The sequence below is a fragment of the Poecilia mexicana genome, unplaced genomic scaffold (genome assembly GCF_051168715.1).
Source record: "Poecilia mexicana isolate PSO_F unplaced genomic scaffold, ASM5116871v1 scaffold_19, whole genome shotgun sequence".
NCBI classification, from domain to species: Eukaryota; Metazoa; Chordata; class Actinopteri; order Cyprinodontiformes; family Poeciliidae; genus Poecilia; species Poecilia mexicana.
Window position 1 is genome coordinate 4086856 of NW_028263388.1, and position 22361 is coordinate 4109216.

At 40.4% G+C, this 22361-nt stretch overlaps 1 protein-coding gene across 2 annotated transcripts in view; it reads right to left on the reverse strand.

Annotated features, from left to right (window-relative positions):
• LOC106932911 (myoferlin-like) overlaps positions 1 to 22361 on the reverse strand; it is a 37183-nt gene that overhangs the window by 12639 nt on the left and 2183 nt on the right. The window contains exons 4-28 of one of the 2 annotated variants that reach the window (XM_088000984.1): positions 16337 to 16445; positions 16168 to 16261; positions 15920 to 16083; positions 14098 to 14226; positions 13923 to 13985; positions 13788 to 13838; positions 13668 to 13698; positions 11309 to 11424; positions 11076 to 11202; positions 10895 to 10998; positions 10258 to 10326; positions 10137 to 10180; positions 9501 to 9583; positions 9352 to 9390; positions 7850 to 7974; positions 7655 to 7768; positions 5560 to 5737; positions 5320 to 5444; positions 4553 to 4662; positions 3394 to 3586; positions 3103 to 3258; positions 2848 to 2979; positions 2242 to 2405; positions 746 to 860; positions 422 to 524 (exon numbers count right to left, since the gene is read on the reverse strand). In XM_088000984.1, coding sequence (XP_087857110.1) covers positions 422 to 524; positions 746 to 860; positions 2242 to 2405; positions 2848 to 2979; positions 3103 to 3258; positions 3394 to 3586; positions 4553 to 4662; positions 5320 to 5444; positions 5560 to 5737; positions 7655 to 7768; positions 7850 to 7974; positions 9352 to 9390; positions 9501 to 9583; positions 10137 to 10180; positions 10258 to 10326; positions 10895 to 10998; positions 11076 to 11202; positions 11309 to 11424; positions 13668 to 13698; positions 13788 to 13838; positions 13923 to 13985; positions 14098 to 14226; positions 15920 to 16083; positions 16168 to 16261; positions 16337 to 16445 — 2738 coding nt within the window. Of the gene's footprint in view, positions 1 to 421; positions 525 to 745; positions 861 to 2241; positions 2406 to 2847; positions 2980 to 3102; positions 3259 to 3393; positions 3587 to 4552; positions 4663 to 5319; positions 5445 to 5559; positions 5738 to 7654; positions 7769 to 7849; positions 8011 to 9351; positions 9391 to 9500; positions 9584 to 10136; positions 10181 to 10257; positions 10327 to 10894; positions 10999 to 11075; positions 11203 to 11308; positions 11425 to 13667; positions 13699 to 13787; positions 13839 to 13922; positions 13986 to 14097; positions 14227 to 15919; positions 16084 to 16167; positions 16262 to 16336; positions 16446 to 22361 lie in introns of both variants that reach the window. The other variant, XM_088000985.1, reaches the window with a different exon arrangement.

Sequence of the window (22361 nt, forward strand, 5' to 3'; positions counted from 1 at the left end):
AACGGGGAGCACTTTGGTGCAGAGCTCACTGCTGTACAGCTCTACAGAAATAAATGTAGATTTATATGCGACTGATTTATTCACCTGCCTTCACACATTAATTTGTGCTGCATGCAATTCTTAATTCATGGGATCTAAATCGCCAGTGGTCTACACTTACAGTATGTAACTTTTATACTTAGAAATACATTTTTTTTGTTTGTCTTTTTTTTTTTTTTTTACAGCCTGCCATTAATGCTAAAGCTAGTTAGCTTTAGCATTAAAGCTAACTAAGCGCTAAGCCCCTCCTCCTCCTGGCTCTGATTGGTTGTTTCTGACAAACAGTGTATTTCTGCAGCTGGCAGAGCATTGATTAGATCAAAGCACATCCATGAAAAGCTCAGTTTATGGATGTAAAATGACACATTGTGAGTTTCTGCACCTTGATCATCCACAGCTCTGTTGATGTCCACCGTCCAGCTGTCCTCCCACGTCCAGCCTGGAGGACAGTCGAACTCTTTAGGGTTTCGGCTTTTCTCTCCGTTCTGCCCAACACACAAATGAGGTCAGCTGCAATTTCATAATCAAGAACGTGCATATCTTCTTTATTTAAGCAACTGAGTAACAGAGAGATGATCCGTAGGTTTAAAAGATCCAAATATGTGCATTTGGATCGCACACGCACACACACACACGCGCGCACACACACACACACACACACACACACACACACACACACACACACAACGTGGCTCGCTGCTCTCACCACGTCGGTGTACGGCTCCGAGGCGGCCTTCCACTCTCCACCGGGGAAACGGCTCTCGTTCTGAAACACCTCGTCCATGAACTCTGTGTGTCCGGCGTCTGCCTCGGTTAGCAGGCTGAAACAAAGCATATATTACATCTTTTTAATGAAAAAAATTATGCAAATATTTAGTGTAGTTGGGTTAAAATTAAATAAAGCCCTAAGGCAGAGGGGTCAAACTCATTTTGGGCCACATAAAAATCCTGACTGTTCTCACAGGTATTGATAAAACCCATTAGCTAATGACTAAAATGTAAATAAACAGCTATGTCTGCATTTCGTAATGACTTCAACATTGAAAGTCTTTTCACATTGATCAGTTCCTCCAGGTTTTCATGTTTGTTTTCGTGATTTTTCTTTGCAATCATAATCATATATTACTTTCAAATTCAAATATTTCAGGAATTTTGGAATATTTGCACTTAAGCATGAGATTAAATATGATATACTTATAAAATATACTTGCCACATCAATCACAGACAATAATGTGACATTAAATAAAGCTGAAATAGGAAATACATATTTTTGCGGAAAATTTGCAATAAACTCACAATTCTGCAGTAGCATGAAAAAATGTGGGGTTCTGTTGATTTTGGTGCGAATTTCTAGTATCAAGGGATTGCGAAAAACTGGAACTGACTGACTGATGTCATTTGATGCCAAGAGACACACGTGCCCTGGGGAAGCTTTAAAAACGGAAGCAGTTTCTATGGAAATGACCATGAGGGAGGCAGAAATGTTTGCCGTTTAGTTTGATTCCAGTTAGAATTAACCTAACAGGTTTTCAAAACGACATTTCCTCCTGAAGATTCCCCACAGCGCTGCCTCTTTCCCTTTACGGCGACTAATTAAAGGGGCGGGGCACCAGCTGCTAATGCCTCTCTGTTCTCTTTTTAATGAGAAGTAATTGTCTGACATGAAAGCCCATTTCCACCTCTTTGATAGAAAAAAAAACAACAACTCGTATCTCATAATTATGACTTCGCTTCACGATCATAAGATATATTTTTTTCTTCGACAAACCTGGTTCTTTGAAGTTTATTTGACATTATGGGATTGTTATTACAATATTACAACAAATCCTGAAGATTTGCTCAGTGATGTTGGCAACATCCATTTCTTTCTATAACGACAATCTTGTCTCATTCATCTCCTTAGAACACAAGAGACCCAATCCAAGCTAGCTCTGTTAGCCAAGTCATGATAACGATAATTTCTTTTTGGGGGGATTTCATCAAACACCAAGACTGGCTGTTTTGGAAACCAGAACTTCCAGCTCACTGGTACGTTCTGCTACCGACATCAAATCATATTGATGTGAGAAATGTAACAAAGCAGAGGAAGTGTGGCCCATTAAATTTAGTCCTGGTGAATAAAATAAGTTTTTCTGTGTCAAATTTTACTAAATAAGTAAAGACTAGTTTAGACAAACTTCATTAAACCCGTGTGTTCTCACGCTTTCTCTGGGTCGATAAACCAGTCGGACTCCCACTCCCATCCTCTGGGTGGCATGAAGTACTCCTGCTTCAGCTTCAGTTTTCCCGTCACATCAGAGAACTTGTGTCGGCCCACCAGTCCGGTGGTCCCCCAGTTCCCGAACACTTTAGCCTGGTTTTCATACTGCAACACAGGAGACAACACGGTGACTGAAAACGACTGGACAGGCATGAATATCCTTAAACTTTTATCCATTTTCTCTCTCATCACCATGTACTTGTATTTATTTTGTTGATATTTATGTGATTATGTTTGGATGACTGAACAGAGCTTAGTGACTCCACAGCTTAGAATGCCGTTTTATATACCAGCTCTCCTTTAAACGTTTGCCCACATTACAAAGAAGAGGATCGTACTCTGATTAGGAAGTGAAACAAACTGAAGGAAGTTGGGTGCATATTTAGTAGCATCATAGTAAAGGGGGCTGAATACAATAATATGCTTCTCAAGTGTTGTTGATAAAGTAACAACTTCCAAGCTGGATGAAACTTCATATTAAAATCTTTATTTGAAAAAAATAAATAAATAAACTGTCCATAAAAGCTCAGTTGTCGAAGTCTCATACCAGTTCAGCAAACACACTGAAGGTTCCCTCTGAGAAGGCGTTGAACCTTTTCTCGTGTGCAGAGAGGCCAAGCCACATGTTGACCCTGACCTGAACCGGAACCTTCAGGCCTTTGGTCTTGTCCATGGGGTACTGAGGGCATGAACACCACAAAGCTTCAACAAGGTGATGAAGAAAGTAGCAGTTCAGGAAATCTAACAGCAGAATCTGGTCCAGCGTCTCTTTCCCCCCCAACCCCCACCCCACACTGTGTACCTTCAGGAAGATGGTCCGAGTCTGGCCACAGTGCTGCCCACAGGCCTGTTGGCTGTAGGTGGAGTAGAGGATCTGATGAGCCGGGATGCGGCTGTAGGCCACACGCTTCTCGCCGCGCAGCATCCAGATGATCACGTCAGGCATGCTGTTCTGGGGCTGCAGACGAGGAGAACGTTGGCAGGAAAAACTTTGGACGTATTAGGAGTTTTTGAAACAATCCCTGAACACCAGTCGGAACCCAGCCTCAAACCTCCGGGCTTCCTGTGTGCGTCTGTGTGTGTGTGTGTGTACCTCGTCGGCCAGCTGGTTGAGCTTGTCCGCCCAGCTCTCTATATCCGGCAGCGTGTCTGGGATTTCCCTGGCTTCCTCCCTCATGCGACTTGCTGCCATCTTGATGGACGTCAGAGCGTTGTCTCGTAGTTTCTTGATCTGGATGTCCAGAGATGTCAGGTTGGAGCGGCCCTCCAGGTCAGGGGTGGGGAAACTCCACGAGAACACACACAGTCAGTCATTATCCACACACACTTCCATGTCAGTACATTTTCTGGTCTTGTTGATTTGTGGTTATTCTGATCCTTTAACCTGACTGACCTCCCTTTCATTAAAGCAGAGATGCACCAACAAACACTTGATGCTAACCATTTCTAGCATTTTGTAAAAGGTGTTTAGGCCCTGTTTAAGAGTGAATTAAATAAGGCTTGACAATATATCTTGTATCTCAAGTCAATTTTTGATTTAAAACATTTTCATAGTCAATTTTCATAGCTAATAATTTATTCAGTCAAAAATCTGGATTTTTTCCCCCCAATTCACTCCTTGGGTTAGTTAGGAGTGATGTCAGCACACCCAAGACTCATCTTGTTGTTTCAAATTATTTTGAATTTGATTTCAGGTCAACTCAAGGAAGAGATGATTGAAATAAAAATCAAAAGTTTTTTGAAAATAATTTCTATCATTTGTAAAATAAATAAATAAATAAATAAATAAAGTGAAAGTGTAGGGGGAAGTAAATGATTAAAATCAGGAATCAAATTGGGTTTGAAAAGAATTTAAGTTATTTTGGAGCCTTGCAACACACACATCTGGTTTCTTCAATCTGGAAGAGAACAAGGCTAGGTGGATAACAGGAAGGCTGAACAGAAGAACTGCTTACTGTTTCATCCTTTTGCACTTTCAACATTTCAGAAAACATGCCAGATTTGCAAATATTGGCAGATGTTCAGCAACACAAAGATCATTTAGTTTACCCTCAATTATCACCAAGAGACGCTCACACAAAATGTGAGATTCCCTCTCCCAAATATAGTCACCTTTGTAAAATAATGGCCCAAGTCATTTTTTGACAAAAGTGATTTTTGTGTAAATGTTTTACAAAAAGATAAGAAATCTACCAAATGCTGTAGGATGCATCTCCTGTTAGAAAGGAAGGAAATAGAAACTTCCTGTTTACCTGTCCAAGTCTTCAATCAACTGATTGAGTAACTTCATCCACACCTCTGCCAGCTGGCTGTCAGGAACTTTAGCCAATATGGCGGTTTTAAATGCATCCAGGTTGGATTGCTAAAACATGAAACACAGAACAAGCAGCTCCCTCTCACATATTCTCAGATCAACTTTAAAGCTGCAGTAAGCAACTTTTATAAAAAAGTTTTATTTTTACATATTTGTTAAATCTGTCACCATGTTGTGACGGAATGGGACAGATAATCTGTGAAAAAGATTATTTCACCACCTCCCTGTGCTTCTGTAGCTGTCTGAAGAAATGCACCACTTCCAGGTCAGAAACAACCAATCAGAGCCAAGAAGAGGGCTTAGAGCTGTCAATCAATTCTGTGTTCTTACTGCTAATTGTGCTGATGGTGGAGAAAGAACTTACAGTTACAGGAAAAACATGTATCAGTCAACACTGGATTAGCATTCAGAACAGGCTCTGCTGACAGGGAGAAGCTATAGAGGTAGCAGAAAGCAAGGGAAGGGGGAGGGGAACATGATTGACAGTGACAAGCTCCGCCCCCTGGTACTGACTGTTGTTTCTAGTTGGATTTTTTTCATCTGCCTGATCTTATGTTGCTACAACATAGTGACAGTTACATAACAAATATGTAAAATACATTTTTTATAAAAATTACACACAGCAGCTTTAACACATCACGAAATCCCAATAAAATAAACAAATTGGATCAGGCCTTTAGTTAGCAAAGAAAACACTGATGTTACCAGGCGGTGTGTGATGTAGAGGATGATGTTGACAGAATCGAGGCGGTGACCAATGTCCTCCCAGAAGGACGTGAGAACAACCACCGGCTTAGTGTTTGCCCAGGGCAGGTAGTAGTAATGGTTACCTGGGAAACAGAACCACAGGTGAGGTCAAGTGAAAACTTGAAACGTTTCATTTAAAGAGCTTTAGACTGTCAAGTTACACCAGTGACTGTAAAAAAAAAGAGCTTAATCACGTACCATCAAATACAGCACAGCTGTACTGGGTGGTGGAGGCCAGGGGTTTACAGGTGGTGTCCAGTTTGTTGCCGTAGTTACCAATGCTGACCTCAAACTGGATGGGTTCACCAGGTTCCTGAATCATGGAGGCGCTGTGGAAGACTGCGCACAGACAGTATTTTCTTCTTCGCTGGTACTTCTAAAGAATGGGGAAGAAAAAACAGTATGTTAGCTAGCATTTCATCATATGAAAGTTATGTTGTGGAAATGATGAAAAGGTTTTAATGGTGATCGGAATGGGATGGTTTTCATCTTGAAACACAAAACAATTTTTTCATTCGAATGCATTAAAACTAAGTGCTAATATGCTATGCTAGGTATGCTAACAACCCTCTTCATTGTGGAAGTTATTATTGTGGGAATACGTCTCCTGCTTCAGCAGTTGTCAGGAAAACTAAGAAGCACAAAATGTGTTAGAAGCCATTTTAAACTAAACTTTCCTGTCAGTTTTAACATAATTCAGGGCATTTTTCCAGCCATCTTATGGTGTTAATATAAAGCAGGACTCTCCAGATCCACTCCTCGAGGGCCGGGGTCCTGCAGGGTTTAGATGTGTCCCTGGTCCAACATACCCGAGTCAAATAATCAGATTACTACCAGAACTGATTCACCAGCATGCAGTCAACTTCCCCAGACGTTTGATTCAGCTGCGTTGGACCAGAGACAAGCTGAGGGACCCTGGCCCTGCAGGCCTGTATCAGAAGACCCCTGTTCTAAAGCCCGTGTTCTAATTAAAGACCAGGATTTAGCCTGATCCAGGAGAGCAAAGCGATGTGCCACTCTGCTCATGTTCAGCTCTATCTAGCTGAAGACAGAGTGGTGGAGCATGAGGGGCCTCCTGAGGGGCCACATGGCTGCAGCTGTGATCTGGCAATCTCTGGCTTTAGGTCCCTGTTGTTCATCATGTTGGGGCCCAGGGGAGGGGTCATGGTTGTAAAATTCATGTTTTATTGCTTTTAAGTTTTAAACCTCCATCAGAGTTAAAGAGTTCTGTAAGGAATGTGTTTACAGTTTATATTCTGTCTTTAATCTTCTTATCTCTGTTAAAGACAAAAGCAACTGTTGTAACAGTAAGATACCCATTTTTCACACAGTGTGACATCACCTTTGATCCCAACTGATTAGTAACAATATATTATTTTTGTATGGCACTCAAAACATAATACCTAGGACATAAATATTTCTGTCAGCCATAGCTCTTAAAAAGAAGACAATTATCTAAAATCAGTTTTCCTCCACAAAACAAGATATTGAAATAATGTCTGATTTTTCCACCAGAATAATCATTAGGAACTCCAAAAGAATGCTACAAGGTTAGCATTCTTGCTAACCTTGTAGCAAGAATGCTACAAGAAAGCTGTAAGAAACAGCTTTCTCTTGTAAGCTGTTTCTTACAAGAGAAAGAAACAGCTAAAAACATAACTGTACTATGAAAGCTCCAATAGGCAAATATAATTTCCTCCATAAACTCATTTCAGGCAACAAACTTGCAATTTAAAAGGGACAATATTATGTATTTTCCAGGCACATATTACAAAAGTAATACAACACTATCAATTAAATGTTACCTTCAGTCGTCATAAAATCGTCAGTTGCCAAAAGTTGTCAAATATCACTTTAAAGAAATTTGACGCCTTGAAATTGGGCCTCTGTCTTTTTGAAAACTCCTGTTCTTTCTGAAGCTCCGTCTTCAGCAAGTCGTCACAACATGGCTCCTCAATCACTAATAACGTTTTCACCAGTGTTGCACAAAGAAGCAGCTCCTATAATGAGCTCAGTTGACGTTCAGTTCCAGCAGGTGTTTGCCAATTGATGCTGGCTAGTCTGAAAGAGTTGAGTGAGGAAGGGCTCATCTGTGAGGTGGAAGCTCGGGAGCTGGGCGGGGCTAGGTCCACCCAGGCATTTTGGACAGCTGAATGGTTGCAATGGATATTAAAGAATTTCTCAAACACTCCAGGTCTGTTTTTGATGAGGGAATAACATTACAACATGATGTAAAGCTCACAAAAGTCAATGTTACATCATGCTGTCCCACTGAGATGAACAGCTGCAGTACCTGAACCACAAGGATGTCGTCACTGTGGATACTGTCAACTGCTTTGTCTGCTTTCCCCTCCAGCTTCGTGGAGAGCTCCACCAGCACCCTGCCCCTGTACGCCACTCCTTCTCCCTGTAGTGAATTCAAAAGATTAGGGTCTCAAGATTATCATACAAAAGAAAGGAAAGGCTAAAAGCAAAATGGTGCCAGTACCTCGCCAAGGTTCAGAGCCTCATAGGGGTCTGGGAGGCCCGTGAACTCTCTGGGACTGCCATATAGGTTGATGTAACAGGGGCCAAACAAGGGCAGGAAACCCACCTGAGACTCTCCTGAGTCAGCTGGGGAGACGGCAGCAGAGTTCATCTCTGGACAAACTTACATGAGCAAAGTTCTTCTTGTTAGTAGGTCATGCTGGGAAAGCAGGCAGCAAGAAACTGAAGTGACAGGGAGGTGTGAGGTCAACACGTAAAACTTATCAGGTCAAAACAGAGCAGAGAACAGCGGTACTAACACTATGCACAAAAAGGACTTGGAAACAATTAGACATGGGCCGGTTAGCTAGTATCCAAATGTACCGAGGTTTCAAAACGTTTAGGTTTCACCAACAGCTCAAGATTTTCCGTCAAACAGCTTTAAACAGTGAAGTCTGACATTTTACATTCCCCACTGGTCTGGTAATTTTGAATAGTTTATGCTATTATACACAACCTTCATTCAATATTTTTGGTTTTTGTTTTAAAAATGGTCACCATTGTTTAGCATTTCTATATATGTAAGGGTTAAACATTTTTCTTAATTATGAGAATAGTCAAAATATTACAAGAATAAAAGACAAAAACACCAGAAGAAAGTCATTTTAATGAGAGTTAATTTTCAAAAGAGGTTTTAGGATCTGACCTGAGCAGCTCATTCAGCCCGAGGTTCTTTCTTCGAATTAGACTCAGTCATTTGCACAAATGTTTCAAAAGCCTGTCTGTGACAATTTGGTCCTCATGAGTTAAAAGATTTTGTCCTATTTGTAAAACTGATAACCATAACTTCACTAGATGCTCAACCTTCATTTAGATTTAAGACTTTTTGTGTTGGATTTATAAAATTACCAATTAATTTTACTAATACTACCATTTCAATATGATATTATTTGTGTGCTCTTTAACTTTATTCTTATACAACTTTTCTCATTATTAAGACTTTATTCTTAATCTGGGTTTTTTCTAAGCCTGGCTCAAATTCTATTTTAGTCAAACTTTGTTTTAAAAAAAAAGGGAAGAAGAACTGAACTGTCCAGGTTCGTCATGAACTCTGGCTGACCTTCATTTTACTAATTTTGCATTGTATTATCCTGTACAATAAGCATTTAAACCTTTAAAAAATGCTTAAGTATTTTTGCTATGTCTATTAAATGACTTATTCACAACTGAAAATAAAATCTATTGTCTTAAATAAAAACAAGTTTTGTTGTATTGTATGTGCAAAAGGGTAGGCAAGTATAAGCCTTGGCTTCAGCCTATTCATTCTTTGGTAAACTATTGATTTGTTAAATAGTGGGTTTTTTTGCCTCCTTTTTTTTAGCAATGTTGTAAATTTAACAAAATAAAGCTCATCTGAGTCTGAATCAGATGAGAGCTTCATACCGGCCCATGGCTAATCACAAGCGCTTAGCATGCTCAATGCATAACATCACATGCAACACAGAACAAAAAGCGCAGGTGAACCTTCAAACGATGGCATTTCCCCATTATCTGCATGTTCCTCTATTCCAAAAGAAAAAAAAAGAGCAATTTAAAAGTTCTGCTACTTGGATTAGAAAACTTCTCCAGTTTTTGCACTTTTCAGACGTTGAACTAAAACAGAAGTCCCGTACCTTCTATCTCTCCACCAGAGGAGGCTATCTTGGTCAAGTTCAGGTATGTGGTGCCAACAGCATCATTTCCTGTCAGCCGATCCCTGCAGCCAAACATCAAGTAAAGACATTTCATTCTTCCCTGCATTTTTTCAAAGTACACAATAAGTGAGTTATTATGGTTTCATTACTAAATTAAAATCTTTTATTTTGTTGCTCTGAGTCTGGACGTTTTCTGCATGGCATCAAATTACACCGAAATTTAAATATGTTATCAACGCCTAAAGAGGCATGCCATTTCTCTAACCTTTTCCTCTTGAGCTTATTTCCCTCTGGCCTTCCTGAACCTGAGCTATGTGATCAGAAACTGTGATGAAAATTAGCTCAGGGCAGCCAACAGAACATGTTATTGAGGGGAAAGGGAAGGGCCACCACAGTCTGAGTCACTGCCCTGCATTATTCTCAAGTGGTTGTTGCTGGGCCACGCACACACACACACACACACACACACACACACCCACACACACACACACACACACACACAGAATGTCGCTGACCACATTGCAGAAACATGGAGGCACAGTTTCCCAGCTGGAATTCACTCCATCAAAACAATACACTGCTGCAGACTGGATGCTCTGAAACAGAAGAACTCACCAGTCGAACACAGTCAGCTTGATGCGCTCACACATGGACGGGAACTGCAGTGAAGACAAAAACTTATTTCCACTAAGCTTTTCTAAACTTGATCGTCTTTAACAGGATGAGGACTTCTTACTTTGACTTGAAGGTTCAAAACTTGGTTCCACTCTGGGTTCGCGTTCCTCTCAATGATCTGAGTGCACAACTGCAAACAGAAAAACACCGTTATTAGTTTTTTGTCTCAGCAGGTAACATTTATGCTTTTTTATTAAAGGACTTTGACTAGGACTGGACAATAAATAAATAATAATATATCGTGATAGACAAGTGATTAATATCAATATATAATACATCTAATATAATATTCAATATAAAAATATTCACTGAAATCTGAGCAATAACCGCACAGCATTCTGGGAGATGTAGGCAAAGGAAAGGCTTTAGCAGCTACCTTTCACAGCTAGCTAAGTTAGCTGGGTGGCAACAAGTAACTCACTCTTTGGTTACCTAGCAACAACATGTTGAGTGACTTGTGCAGCAGCAGTTTCAGGTTTTGCCACCGTTCCTCATAACTACTCAAAAATTGAAAAAATTAAAAACGATTTGAAGGGAAAACTGGATGAAACAGGAAAACTTTGGTTGTACTTCAAATATTTGAAACTAAAATCTAATCAACTATTAATATCGACTGATAAGAAACACTTCTATCAGGATCTGGTTTTTTAGCCATCGTTCATCCCTAACTGGCTAACAAGACTGGGTTGAGTTGAAACCTTTTTGCCAGCAAACCGCGCCTCTAGGAAAGGATCCACCAGATTCTTCTTGTTTTCCTCTCCTCCAAAGATCCCTTTCAACGTCTGGACAAATGCATCATCCACTGAAAAAGAGAAAACAACGCGTTATTTGTTTTATCAGACAGAGATACGTGATCTGATTGATTTCGTCTCGTCTTACTCTGGGGAATGTCCTCAGCCCTGAACACCTTTAAGGACAGCGTGGCCCACCGCAGGATGACCCCTGCTGGCAGCAGCAGGTTGCTCTCTATGTCGTCCTGGTCGTCATTTGATTCCCTCTTTTCCACCTACAGTCAGAACAGAATCCAAAAATAATAAAATAAATGGAAAATGGGAGCAGATTCTGTGGTTGGTAGTGAAATTGAGGCACATGTAGAATCAGTGACTACATACCGGAGGCTCGTCTCCTGTTCCCACAACAAACAGGCTGACTTTGAGGTAGCCTTTAGCGCCGGAGCTGGAGTCATCTGGGTCATTCAACAGGAGCCACTTCCTCATCACACAATGGGCTGCAGAATGACCACAAATATGATCAGGACATGAGAACCACAGATTCCCTGGCCTCTTTCACTTGGCAGCAAGCAGAGAAAGATTCAAGCGCTCCTTGGCGGTTTTCAGTCCATACTGATGCGATTTCACAGTCGCTGGAGTTTTATGATGAAACGCTTCCATTCCAGTACAAATGTGCTGTGTTGGATTGAAATCTCGTGACCGTTGAGGCCGTTGGGGGACAGTAAATTCACTGTCAAGTTCAGGAAACCAGTGGACTCATTTGAGATTTGTGACAAGGCGTGTTATCCTGCTGGACGATGAGCTGGACATCAGCAGCACAAACATGTTTAAATGTTGCTTAAAGGACCCAAAATGTGCCAAAAAAAATAAAAACATCCTCCACAACACCTGAACTGTTGATGCAAGGCAGGGTGGATCCATGCTTTTATGCTTAAGGTGAAGTTGCGTCTGAAGCTAAAGGCAACGTTTTTCCAATCAATCATTATCCAGTTTTGGTCAGTCTGTGTGAGCTGCTGTCCGTTTCCTGAACCTCTCTGTCAGGAGTGGCCCCTAGTGTCAATGTCTGCTGGCACAGGCCATTTGTTTCAACGTTGTGTTTTGTTCAGAGATGATATTCTGTATTCCTTGACTGTTTCCCATGTATGATGTTAAAATCAGTCATTCTCCTCTGATAAGGATTTTTCATCTTAATCGTTTTTCTCCCCACTGGATATTTTCTCCTTTTTGGACCAATATGTAAAGCCAACAGAGTTTTGGTTTGAAATTTCTGAAACTCCCAAATAACAAATGAACAGACTGCATATCTGATGAAGCGATGGTAAGCGTGTATTGTACTGATGGACAGTTTTGGCTGTTTCAGTTAGCTACAGCTTATATTTTATTAGAGATTTGTTTAGTTGTCCGAGTTTACACAGTCAGATTAACAAAAATGTAAAGGCAGCGTTAGCACAATGAATGCTGCTTTGCTCCAAGTCAGATGTATTTTTAGAAACATACAGGAAGAGACACATGAACACAGCAGCAACTTGTTGTCACTAGAACCTTGCAGTATAGGAGCCAATGTTGTTTTCCTGTCATTTTTTCAACCCTTGCTCATTCAGAGTATAGAAGGCAAATACTGCAAAGTTTTTTTATTGTTTGTAGTTTTAGCCTCGTTTTGGATTTATATATATGCCGTCGCATGTGTTAGCCATTCAATTACATGCGTTTCTGGATGCCTTACCCTGGGATTTACATGGAGTGAAAATAGTCTCCATATTTTCACTCCATAGATTTATAGCTTGTTTAAAGTTGAAACTGCTTGCTGTAGTCAGTACACACTGCTTGTTTAAATCTGAACAAAACAGAACAAAACAGGAGCTTTTCTGTGCCATCTATAGTGAACTCACCCATGTTTATTATTGTGAAGAGTTCGGAGATCATGTCTGAAGGATTTTTTGAACCAAGGTCTGGTGTGATTTCTTTGAGTTTTTCACATTTGTACTTTGAGTTTTGCAGAAAACCATTTCAAAATAACTCTCAGAGTCAGACTGAAGAGGTTCAGACACCTGGAGTTCTATTGGAACTTCAACAGAAAACTTGGAATTTCTACAGCTGTTACAGCTAAATGTCTGAAAAATGACAAATTTTTCTACAAAATGCCAAAAATAACATGTGATCATGAGGGCTTCGGACTACGCTGCCCCGACCTTCACCAGGCAACAATTAGTTTCTCTCTCTCCGAGAACTACTTCAGCTTTTTCATAAGAAACAACTAGATTAAGAAAAGCACTGAAAGCTACATATTGACTTATAGATAGAAAGTTGGGTAACACTTTATTTGACTGGGTGTGCATATGGCTGACATAACGCTGTCATAAACATGACATAACACCTGTCATGTACATGAAGGAGTCTTTATGAATGTCTATGACTGTTGTCATGAAGTGTCATTCAGTAAATAATAACACTTTTAATGCAAAGTTGCTTTAAAAGTTGCATTGAAAGTCCATTAAAAGTACCAATTTTGCATTAAAGTGTCATTATTTACCGAATGAAACTTCATGAGAACATTCATAAAGACAGGTGTTATGTCATGTTTATGACAGAGTCATGTCGGTGTTATGCATACCCCGTAAAATAAAGTGTTACCAAAAGGTGTTTTTAAAAATCCTCTTAAATTCCCTCCAGAAGTGACAAAAAAGAACAAAACTTTCAAACAACATGGACTTGAAAAACACTTAACTCTGTGTGAACGTACCTAGTTCATCATAAACATAACCAATGTCCAGCTGCGTGAAAAAAAACAAGGAGAGGCCTGGTTGAGACACAAACACTTATAAAAATTAATAAGTATGAGCGGTCGCCACTTAATACTTACCATGAATTCACCCATAAGGCTGTCTGCCCTCAGCGAATATGAATTATACACCTATAAATAAAACAATCAGGTTTTATGCTGGAGCATCCACATGGACGGACAGAAAACCACAACATTTCCATGAGCTGCACCAACCCTGAAGCTGATGTTCTGTTCAAACAAATCCGACGGCAGCATATGAACGTTGTAGAAGAAGATCTGCAAGAAACCAACAACCAATCACACGAGGATCCACGAGAGCCGGAGCAGAACAACAAGCAGGAACATTTAAGCTTGTGTCGTTTAAGTTAGATCGGAAAAAAGATGAAACCTCATCAAAAAACGGGTTGTTTCCCTTCTTGATCCTCGTCCGGTGGGTCTGTCCACACACATGGACCTTCACCACAGGCTTGATGTTATTTCCGGACAGCTGACGGGCTTCCACGACCCGAACACGGATCTGGAGGACAGAGTGGATCAGTTCATGAGTGGACTGCATGTAAAGAAACAACAGGATTAGAGGGAAAGTAGGTAACACAACATAGTCATGTCACCATGAAAGTTCACACAATCACCTGTCTATTCAAGATTACTTAAATCATCTTGTTTGAACAGAACGCGTTTAATCATGGCCGGAAAAAAACAACAACAAAAAATAGCTGTCTTTCTGTAGCAGAATTCTTCAATGTTTTTACCTTGTAGGGTGAAAGTCGAGATTCTGAGAGAAACAATTCAGACGTTTTTCAAACTGAAAAAGCTGCAGAAGTGGTTTTCAGTGATTACTGATTTAATCAGAATACTGTTTGATTAAATCAGTGATCCGTTGACCCGGTCTGGGTCACCAGGAGTCCAGAAAATACCTTCAGGATTTAAAAAATGTGTTTTAACTGAAGAATTTTAGGGTTACGCTATTCTACAGATGACAGATGTGTTGACACACACCAGCTGAAAATGTGTAAAGGAAAAAAAACAACAACAAAAAAACACCTTTGAATTGAATTCTTCTGTAAATGCAGGAGGATCGTCTCACAAAAAGAGAAAACAAGTCAAAGTTAAATTGAAGGAGATTTATATAGTTGTGAAAAAAGGTTTCAACGAAATCACAGATGCTAATCTTTATTTTATGTTTTTTCTAGTTTATCAGAGTCACTAATTAGTTATTCATGACTTTCTGTTTCCATGGAGCATAAACACACCGTGACAGAAGCCTCATTTCTCTCGGCTCCTGACCGCTGAGCTGGACAACAACCCACATTTATCCTTCCACCACACAGAGAGGAGCTCTGCCAGGACAGCTCATTTCCCTGGACGATAAATCGTCCCAGAAGTTATTATGATAAACAATAATATTGTTGTTCCAAGACCATTTTCACGTAATATGATGTAAATGGCATAATAATGCAAGAACACATTCTCAAACATCAATAAAGTTTAAATCTAACAAACATTTAACACTGGAAGTGAAACACATTTTAAATATCCAGAATAAAAAAAGAAAATAACAGAAACAGCAAATAAAACTGAAAAGTTGAGCCCAATGAACCATAATGAAGACTTTTGTTGGCAGAATGACAAGAAAAACAATCCTGTAAATGGAAGTCGTCGAGCTGGCTTTAACTTGTCATGTGATTAATTGATTCATTGGTTATTGTAACAGTAATGATTTGTAACAGGCTTAATGATGAGTAGGATGGCAATGAAGCTAAACCTCCAAACTCACCTTGACAGATTCCTGAAAATCTTCACATCTTGGTTTTACCAAGTTTCCATAGCTACCGCTGGACGCACCGACAATATGCTTTAGTGTGATATGCTTAAAACTATTTGGCAACAGATATTCAAGGTGGTGTTTTTGGGTGAAGCAAGTCTCACATCCACTGTTATGTACAGTGGAGGATCTGTGATGCTGTGGGCCTTTTCCTTTCCCAACCTGCTCCCACCAATGACTTTGTTAAAAACTGTTATTTCTTAACAGAGGATTTGCTCCACTCTTTATGAATTGAAGTTAAAATGTTTGATTCTTGTACATTTTTCAGTAAGGAATTATTCTACTGCAACACAACTGAATGATTTGAAGAAGCGTATGCATTTCAATTCTGAAGTCATGAAAAATTATTACCAAAATGTCCATAAATAAAAACTACTGAACTGACCTGGAAGTCCTGGGGTTTATTGGCAAGTCGGTGGCGACTCTGCGCCCGGTTCAGCCTCTGGCGAAGAGCCCCAGCCTGACCAGAGGACGAAGGGGCTCCAGCTGGGCCACTCTGGGCCCCGTCTGGAACAGTCTCATTCCCCTCTTCATCCTCACCCCCTCCTGCTAGGCACCAAAGACAGAAAAGACCTGAGATTCAGCAAACTAAATCCAGTCGTGCAGCAATGCTTCACTATGAAACAAACAGACCGGCGTCCACTGCAGCATTTCCATCTTGGGGGTCATTGGGGTTCGGCACGGCGTTGGCTGGAGGGTCATAGGCAATCACCAGGTCTATCGTAGCCTACAGGGAAATGAGAACCTGCTCAGCTCTTTTCATTCGACTTGTTTAACGTTACTTTTACAATACAACACTCACTCCGATCCCCTTCCCGCTGTCATTGACCAGAGGAACATTTTTGCATGGCAGAGATCTCGATTTTCCAGAGGCAAGGTCTCGCAGAGAAACCTTAGTGGACCCAAGGAATCTACAAATCAAAAACAGCAAACAGAATTGTTTCCATGTTGTAAGGTAAAAGTCAGCATGCCCGTTTTGCTGATTTTATTCCGCAACGTCCATTCTGCTGACCGGCTTGGCTGCAGTCAGTCAGGATGTCTTCGGTGACAGGGACAGTGGATACACTGATGTGTTCTCAGCTGAGGTCACATTCACAGAAAGAGCCCAGAGAGGGAAACCACCCAGAGCTAACAAGCCCTGCCTTTCACAGACAAACAAAACTCACCACGAGGAATATCATTTCACTCTTCAATCTGTCTGCTCGGGATTCTGCACACTGCTAGTGTCCAAACAGCTGAGAACTACCAGAGTTAGTGACTTCACCACCTGCTGTATGTGGAGGTGAGGCTGCAGCGTTGGGACCTCGTCGTACACTGAGCTGTGTGAACAGCAGGGCTGGTGGAGTGGTTCCAGTCATTCATGGATTCTCATGTCTTGTTGGATTATGTGCTGCCGCCCTGCTGTTACCAAGATGATTATCAGTAATACTCTAAATAATAATTAAAATTGAGAAGTTCTTCATCAACCTTTTACAGCTGGAGTATGCAACTTTAAAAAAATATATATATGTTTTTTACATATTTGTTGAAACTATGTTGTGACAACTTGGTATGAGAGATAATCTGAAAAAACTGAACTCCTCTGTCTTCTCCCGGTGCCAACTAGAAGCAACCAATCAGAGACGGGGGCGGGTCTTGGTGCTTGTCACCCCGGCCCCTTCTTCTCTGCTACCGCTACAGCTTTTCCCTATCGGCAGAGCCTGTTGTGAATGCTAATGCTAGTTAGCATAGCCACTTATGATGGCAGACAACAGTTTTCCTCTTACAGTGAGTTGTTTCTCCGCCATTAGCCCATTTAGTAGAGAACATGACGTTGATTGACAGCGCTGAGCCCCTCCTCCTGGCTCTGATTGGTTGTTTTTTTGTGCATTTCCTCAGGGTGGAGGAGATCCATCTTTTTACAGATTATCTGTCTCAAACTGTTACAACATGGTGAGAGTTAAGAAAAACATTTTTATAAAAGTTACATACTACACTTTTAATGGTTTAAAATCTTTCATGCGGGGTGCATTTGAATTTAGCCACCTTTAGCATTGTCAATTAAAATACAATGCAGTCAATTGATTTTATAAGTCACCCAGTTAGTAAGCTGAGCTTACAAAATGTCTAGAACTTAATCTCAGTATAAATCAAGCAGTTCAGTGAAGACATGAACACACAGCGTCTGCATTTTGTAGCGTCTCTACAAAATACAGAATTTGAAGTTTTAGTATTAATAAATGCATATAGATACTTACAGTATGTACTGTAAGCCACTTTCCAGGAATGACCTCACACAATTTGTCCCTTGTGATGGATTTCTGTTTCCACCCTGTCACTCAGCCAAAACCTGCATAGCTTAGTTTGCTCCGTTTATGCTTTAATATATATATATATATATATATATATATATTTTTTTTTTTTTTTTTTTTTTTTTTTTTTTGCTTTTTACAAAGCAGAAAAGTCAAAACACAGAACTGACAAAGAGCTAAAAGTCGACCTCAAAAGAAAAACCATCTCAACCAGTTCGCTTGTGGGTAGAATGTAATCTACTGAGTCATGTCCAGAATAAAATATGAAAGCGTGTGTATAAATCATATTGTATCTTGTTAGGTCAGGCTGAGTAACTTTAAACTTTGGCTGGACTCCTAATAGCAGGAATGCTTGGAGTCCACAATCAAACACAGCTGTAGAAATTAGAGCAGCAGGCTCCTACAGTACCATCCTATTAAACACACACCAACAACAATTTACTGAAGGAAACACTCTAGGTTAGATTTTATATAAAAGACTAAGGAGGATAAGAAGAAAATAATGACCTGCTTGACTGGGTAGGACATATTGCGACATGACATCACAGATACAAGATCCCGCCCTCTGATGGAGGGACAAAAGCTGCTCGTTGATATGACAACCACTGATTCTAGCTGGCAACTCGCTAAATCTTAAATGTACACCTGATATATAAAATGAAAGGGGATGAAGTGTTTTGCTACCAATTGTCAACACTACGACAACTACATTACAAGTTCAGGAAAAAAATTTAATTAAAAGCAAATAACAATGGAGAGGGAAGTAGGTCAGTTATAGCTTGACCTTAGATCTGTAGACCAACCAAAAAGGTTTATAGTGGCGACTGGAAAGAGAGACAGATCTGTCATGTGGAGAATATGAAAAAGACTGTAGGTACTCAATTGTGAGAGTAAATTGGAGCATGAATTTACTGGGCGCAGTCACAACTGGTCACTACACCGACACATAGGACACAATTTTAGACAAAACTAAAGTTAAAATCTTTGAAGCAAAGAGTAACGGTTGTTGTGCATGATTATTCCAAAGTGAGCGCAACAAACAAAAAAGAAGAAAAAAAGAAAAAAAAAAGAATTCACCTTTGTAAACTTTGAAGTGGGGGTCTCACACTGGGAAGAAAAATACCCAGAGGTCCTTTTAAAATTGAATTGTGTCAAGAGGATTTTTTAAACGAGGAGCTCCAGGGAGATGAAGCTCTTGCATTGCTCCGTCACCAATTTCCCCTTCAGAGAACAAACCTGGATCATCTGCTGAATGGAGCACCAGTTCTGGATTCTAACTTGTTCAGTTCAATGAGTTTCTGTTGCACCACTTTCAGCTAAAAGAGTTCACTTATTAAGAGATCAAGTTGTACATTAAACCTGTATCCACCCATGATTAACAAACACCAGCATTAAGATGAGGGCACATTACAACAATTTCCTTCTAAACAGACAGTGAACAGCTTACAGAGAACATGCTGGGATTATGAACTTCCTCTGTAAATATCCAGTGGCTAAATCAGGCTATGAGTCTTTAGTTGAGCTGTAGTGAGTCAGAGAGAAATATGAGCAGGATATAATCCTTTGTATCACTAAATGGCTGAAGGTAAACAGTTCTTCCTTTGTCAACAAGCTGACTTATTCATATTCAATTGACAGCAGTGCCACTTGTCCTTGTGGTCATAGCAAAACATTCATTTGGCTTCTTGTTCTCAGCAGAGATGAGAAACGCTTTAAAAACACTTGACGCAAAAAGGCCTCCAGTGTGTTTAGCTTTGGTTTAACAAAGAACAGAACATTCCAATTAACAGATGTCCATTTACTCTCTAAAACCTCTGATCATATAGTTAGAATGAGCTAAATATTAGACTCCCAAGTCCAAGACGAAGGATCACTTCCTCAGTGAGGAAAGCAGCAGCCTGAACACATGCAGTCTTTTGAACAGAACTTCACACAGCCTTCAAACCCCGCCTCCCGCCCCTCTACACACACCCACTCCAACATTAGTCTGCTGCTGGAGTGACATCCCTATGTGGGACATAACAGCCCACTAATACATCTACTACACTAGCCCCCTTTTTTTTCCAAGAAGCAGAGTCTCTTTGGCAAAGCCAGAGCACCAAACAGCCACAACACATTTAGTAAAAGAACAAGAATACTGGGTTTTCTATTGAGCACAGAAGAAAGTGATGTAGAGTCATAGTTCTTTTTGATTCATCTTTTCTTCAGCTCTTAACCATAATGACTTAAATGAGTGGACCTCTCTCCCCAGTGTTAGCATGTTTGGTCAGAAACCAATGCTAAAGCTCTGGGTCATGGAGAGGGTATGAAGTTCTAAACTGAACAGAATTCATTTTTGTCCAGATCTTGATCTTCAAAGTGGATCCAATCCAGGTAACTTTACAGCTTGGCTCCACTTGTAAGGCATTACAATACGTACTTGTGAAGGTCACTTCCAGAGGTAATTTTGCCCGGAGGTGCTTTGAACTGTTTGTTTCATCTAGATGCCAAAACTGTAGGGGATTATGGCAAAAGTACATGACTTCTGTTTGCATAAAACCAGCTTGTATGGATGAGTTACAACTTGCAACATTTTCCCAGTGAAGTCAGTGTGGGTGTGGAGTGGTTGTTTTGCATTCCAAAAAAACTGAAGATCTGAATCCAGCTTAAAGTTTGAAGGGCAGCAAGTTGCCAGATAATCTGTATATATGTCTGAGTTAATGAGTGCAATTGGTTGAATATTGATCTAGCATAAAGGGCTCTGATTGGTTGATGTGACTGGAAAAGTTCAATACAAATTCTGTTTTTTTAACCATTCAGTAGATGACCTCTGTCCTGAAGTTTGAATCCAGTTTTCCTCAGTGCCAGATTTTCAGTCACAAACCATTTCGCTGCTTCTTTCCAGCGATGAACTATAGAAAGCATAGTATCCTCTTTCTGTTCTGCTGCATGCAGCTCAGTGGTTACTGTAAACATCAGCCTCCACTTGTTTCCGTTTCTCTGTTCTCTTTCCAACTTGTTGCACAGAAACATGTCTGATCACCAGTGGAACCACACAGCCAACAATCCAATCAGACCCACTGTGCTGTGTGTGAGTGAAAGCATCCTTTCTATGGAGGCTCTCAACTTTGCCTAGTTTTTACAAGTGATAGTTTCTTGACCCTTCAGTAGCTCACCTTGATCTGCACTTGCACATTGGCAGTCAGAGTGATCTTCAAAGTAAAATTCATACTTGCATGGTTCTTTAAACCAAGCATCCAGTTGTGTTCAGGATTTTTTGAAATAAAAGAGTCAGGTTGGACTTCTGTGGCCTACCCTAAGGAGAAACGTTCTGCCCAGAAGGAAGTGAATGCATTCTTGTGCATTTGACAATGGCCAGCAGCCCTGTTCTGTTTCTGCCATTAGCTTTTTAGTCACACACACTTGGCAACAAGGAAAGTCCACAGCTCTCAGCTGCCTCCATCGCCTCAAGGCCAGAGAAACAGGGAAAACCTGGGCAGAGCTAAAAGACTGAGGGGACAACCCTGAAATAATTTAATGTCCTGTTATGGGTTCTGTCTTTTCCTCTATCTCTTTTAGCCTCTTATGTGTGACTGCTAGTCACACATAAACAGACTGAAACTGATTAGACTACCCTTTGGGAGGGTACAGATCACAGACAAGAAAAAAGCTAAACTCTACAATCTTTGCCTCACTTGGTCACATCCCTAAGGTGAGCCAAGTGTGGCCCCAGCACTGGACAATGAATGTAACTCTATATCCATTTCTACGACATGTATGGCTTGTAACATTTGATCATGTTTCGGCATCATCTCATTATTTTTCAAGGTAATTTACACTGAGGGGTTCTGGTCGGGTCCTGGGTAGTAAACAGAGACAAAATGAACTCCAACAGTCCCTTAAATTAAACTTTGAAGTTCAGCTACTTTATACTACTGAATTAGACTGATCTTCAGATCAGCCTGTCCAGCTCAAAATAACTTCTCTTAGGATTGAGAAAATGAGGCCTTTGACCTTGAAGAGAGGAGAAGTTAGAGAAATATCAGTGAAAATGACTGGATTAATGTCGCAAAGAGGTTGGGTTTTAGAAAACAGTCCAGCCATGTGGAAAGAGACAATTTCCTGATGACTTCCTATTCAGGTCAGTGTGTCAGAGCTTTATTTTTTCAGTTTCCCCGTCTTACGGACACTTCCAGAATTTTTCCTGAGGAAACATGGTGGATCCTAACTATGGTCGGGTGTGTATGCCATCTGAAAAAGGAAACCCGCTACAGACCCCTGACTTACAGCATTAGAAGGGTGTTGGTTTCAGCTTTACAGCATCGTTTTTGGCAACATATCTGCTTTAAAACATAATATTCTTCTGATCTGCTAATGTGAGTACAGTTGCTGCATTCTTTAAGCCACCACAGAAACAATCTGGGTTGTCCATTTTCATGCCAATGCTCAGATCCCATTGGGGTAATTAAAGGAATTCCATTCTCATGCTTAAAACGCTCTGGATTCAGAGCTCTGATCTTTCCTACAAAGACATGATAACAGTTACACGTACAAGAC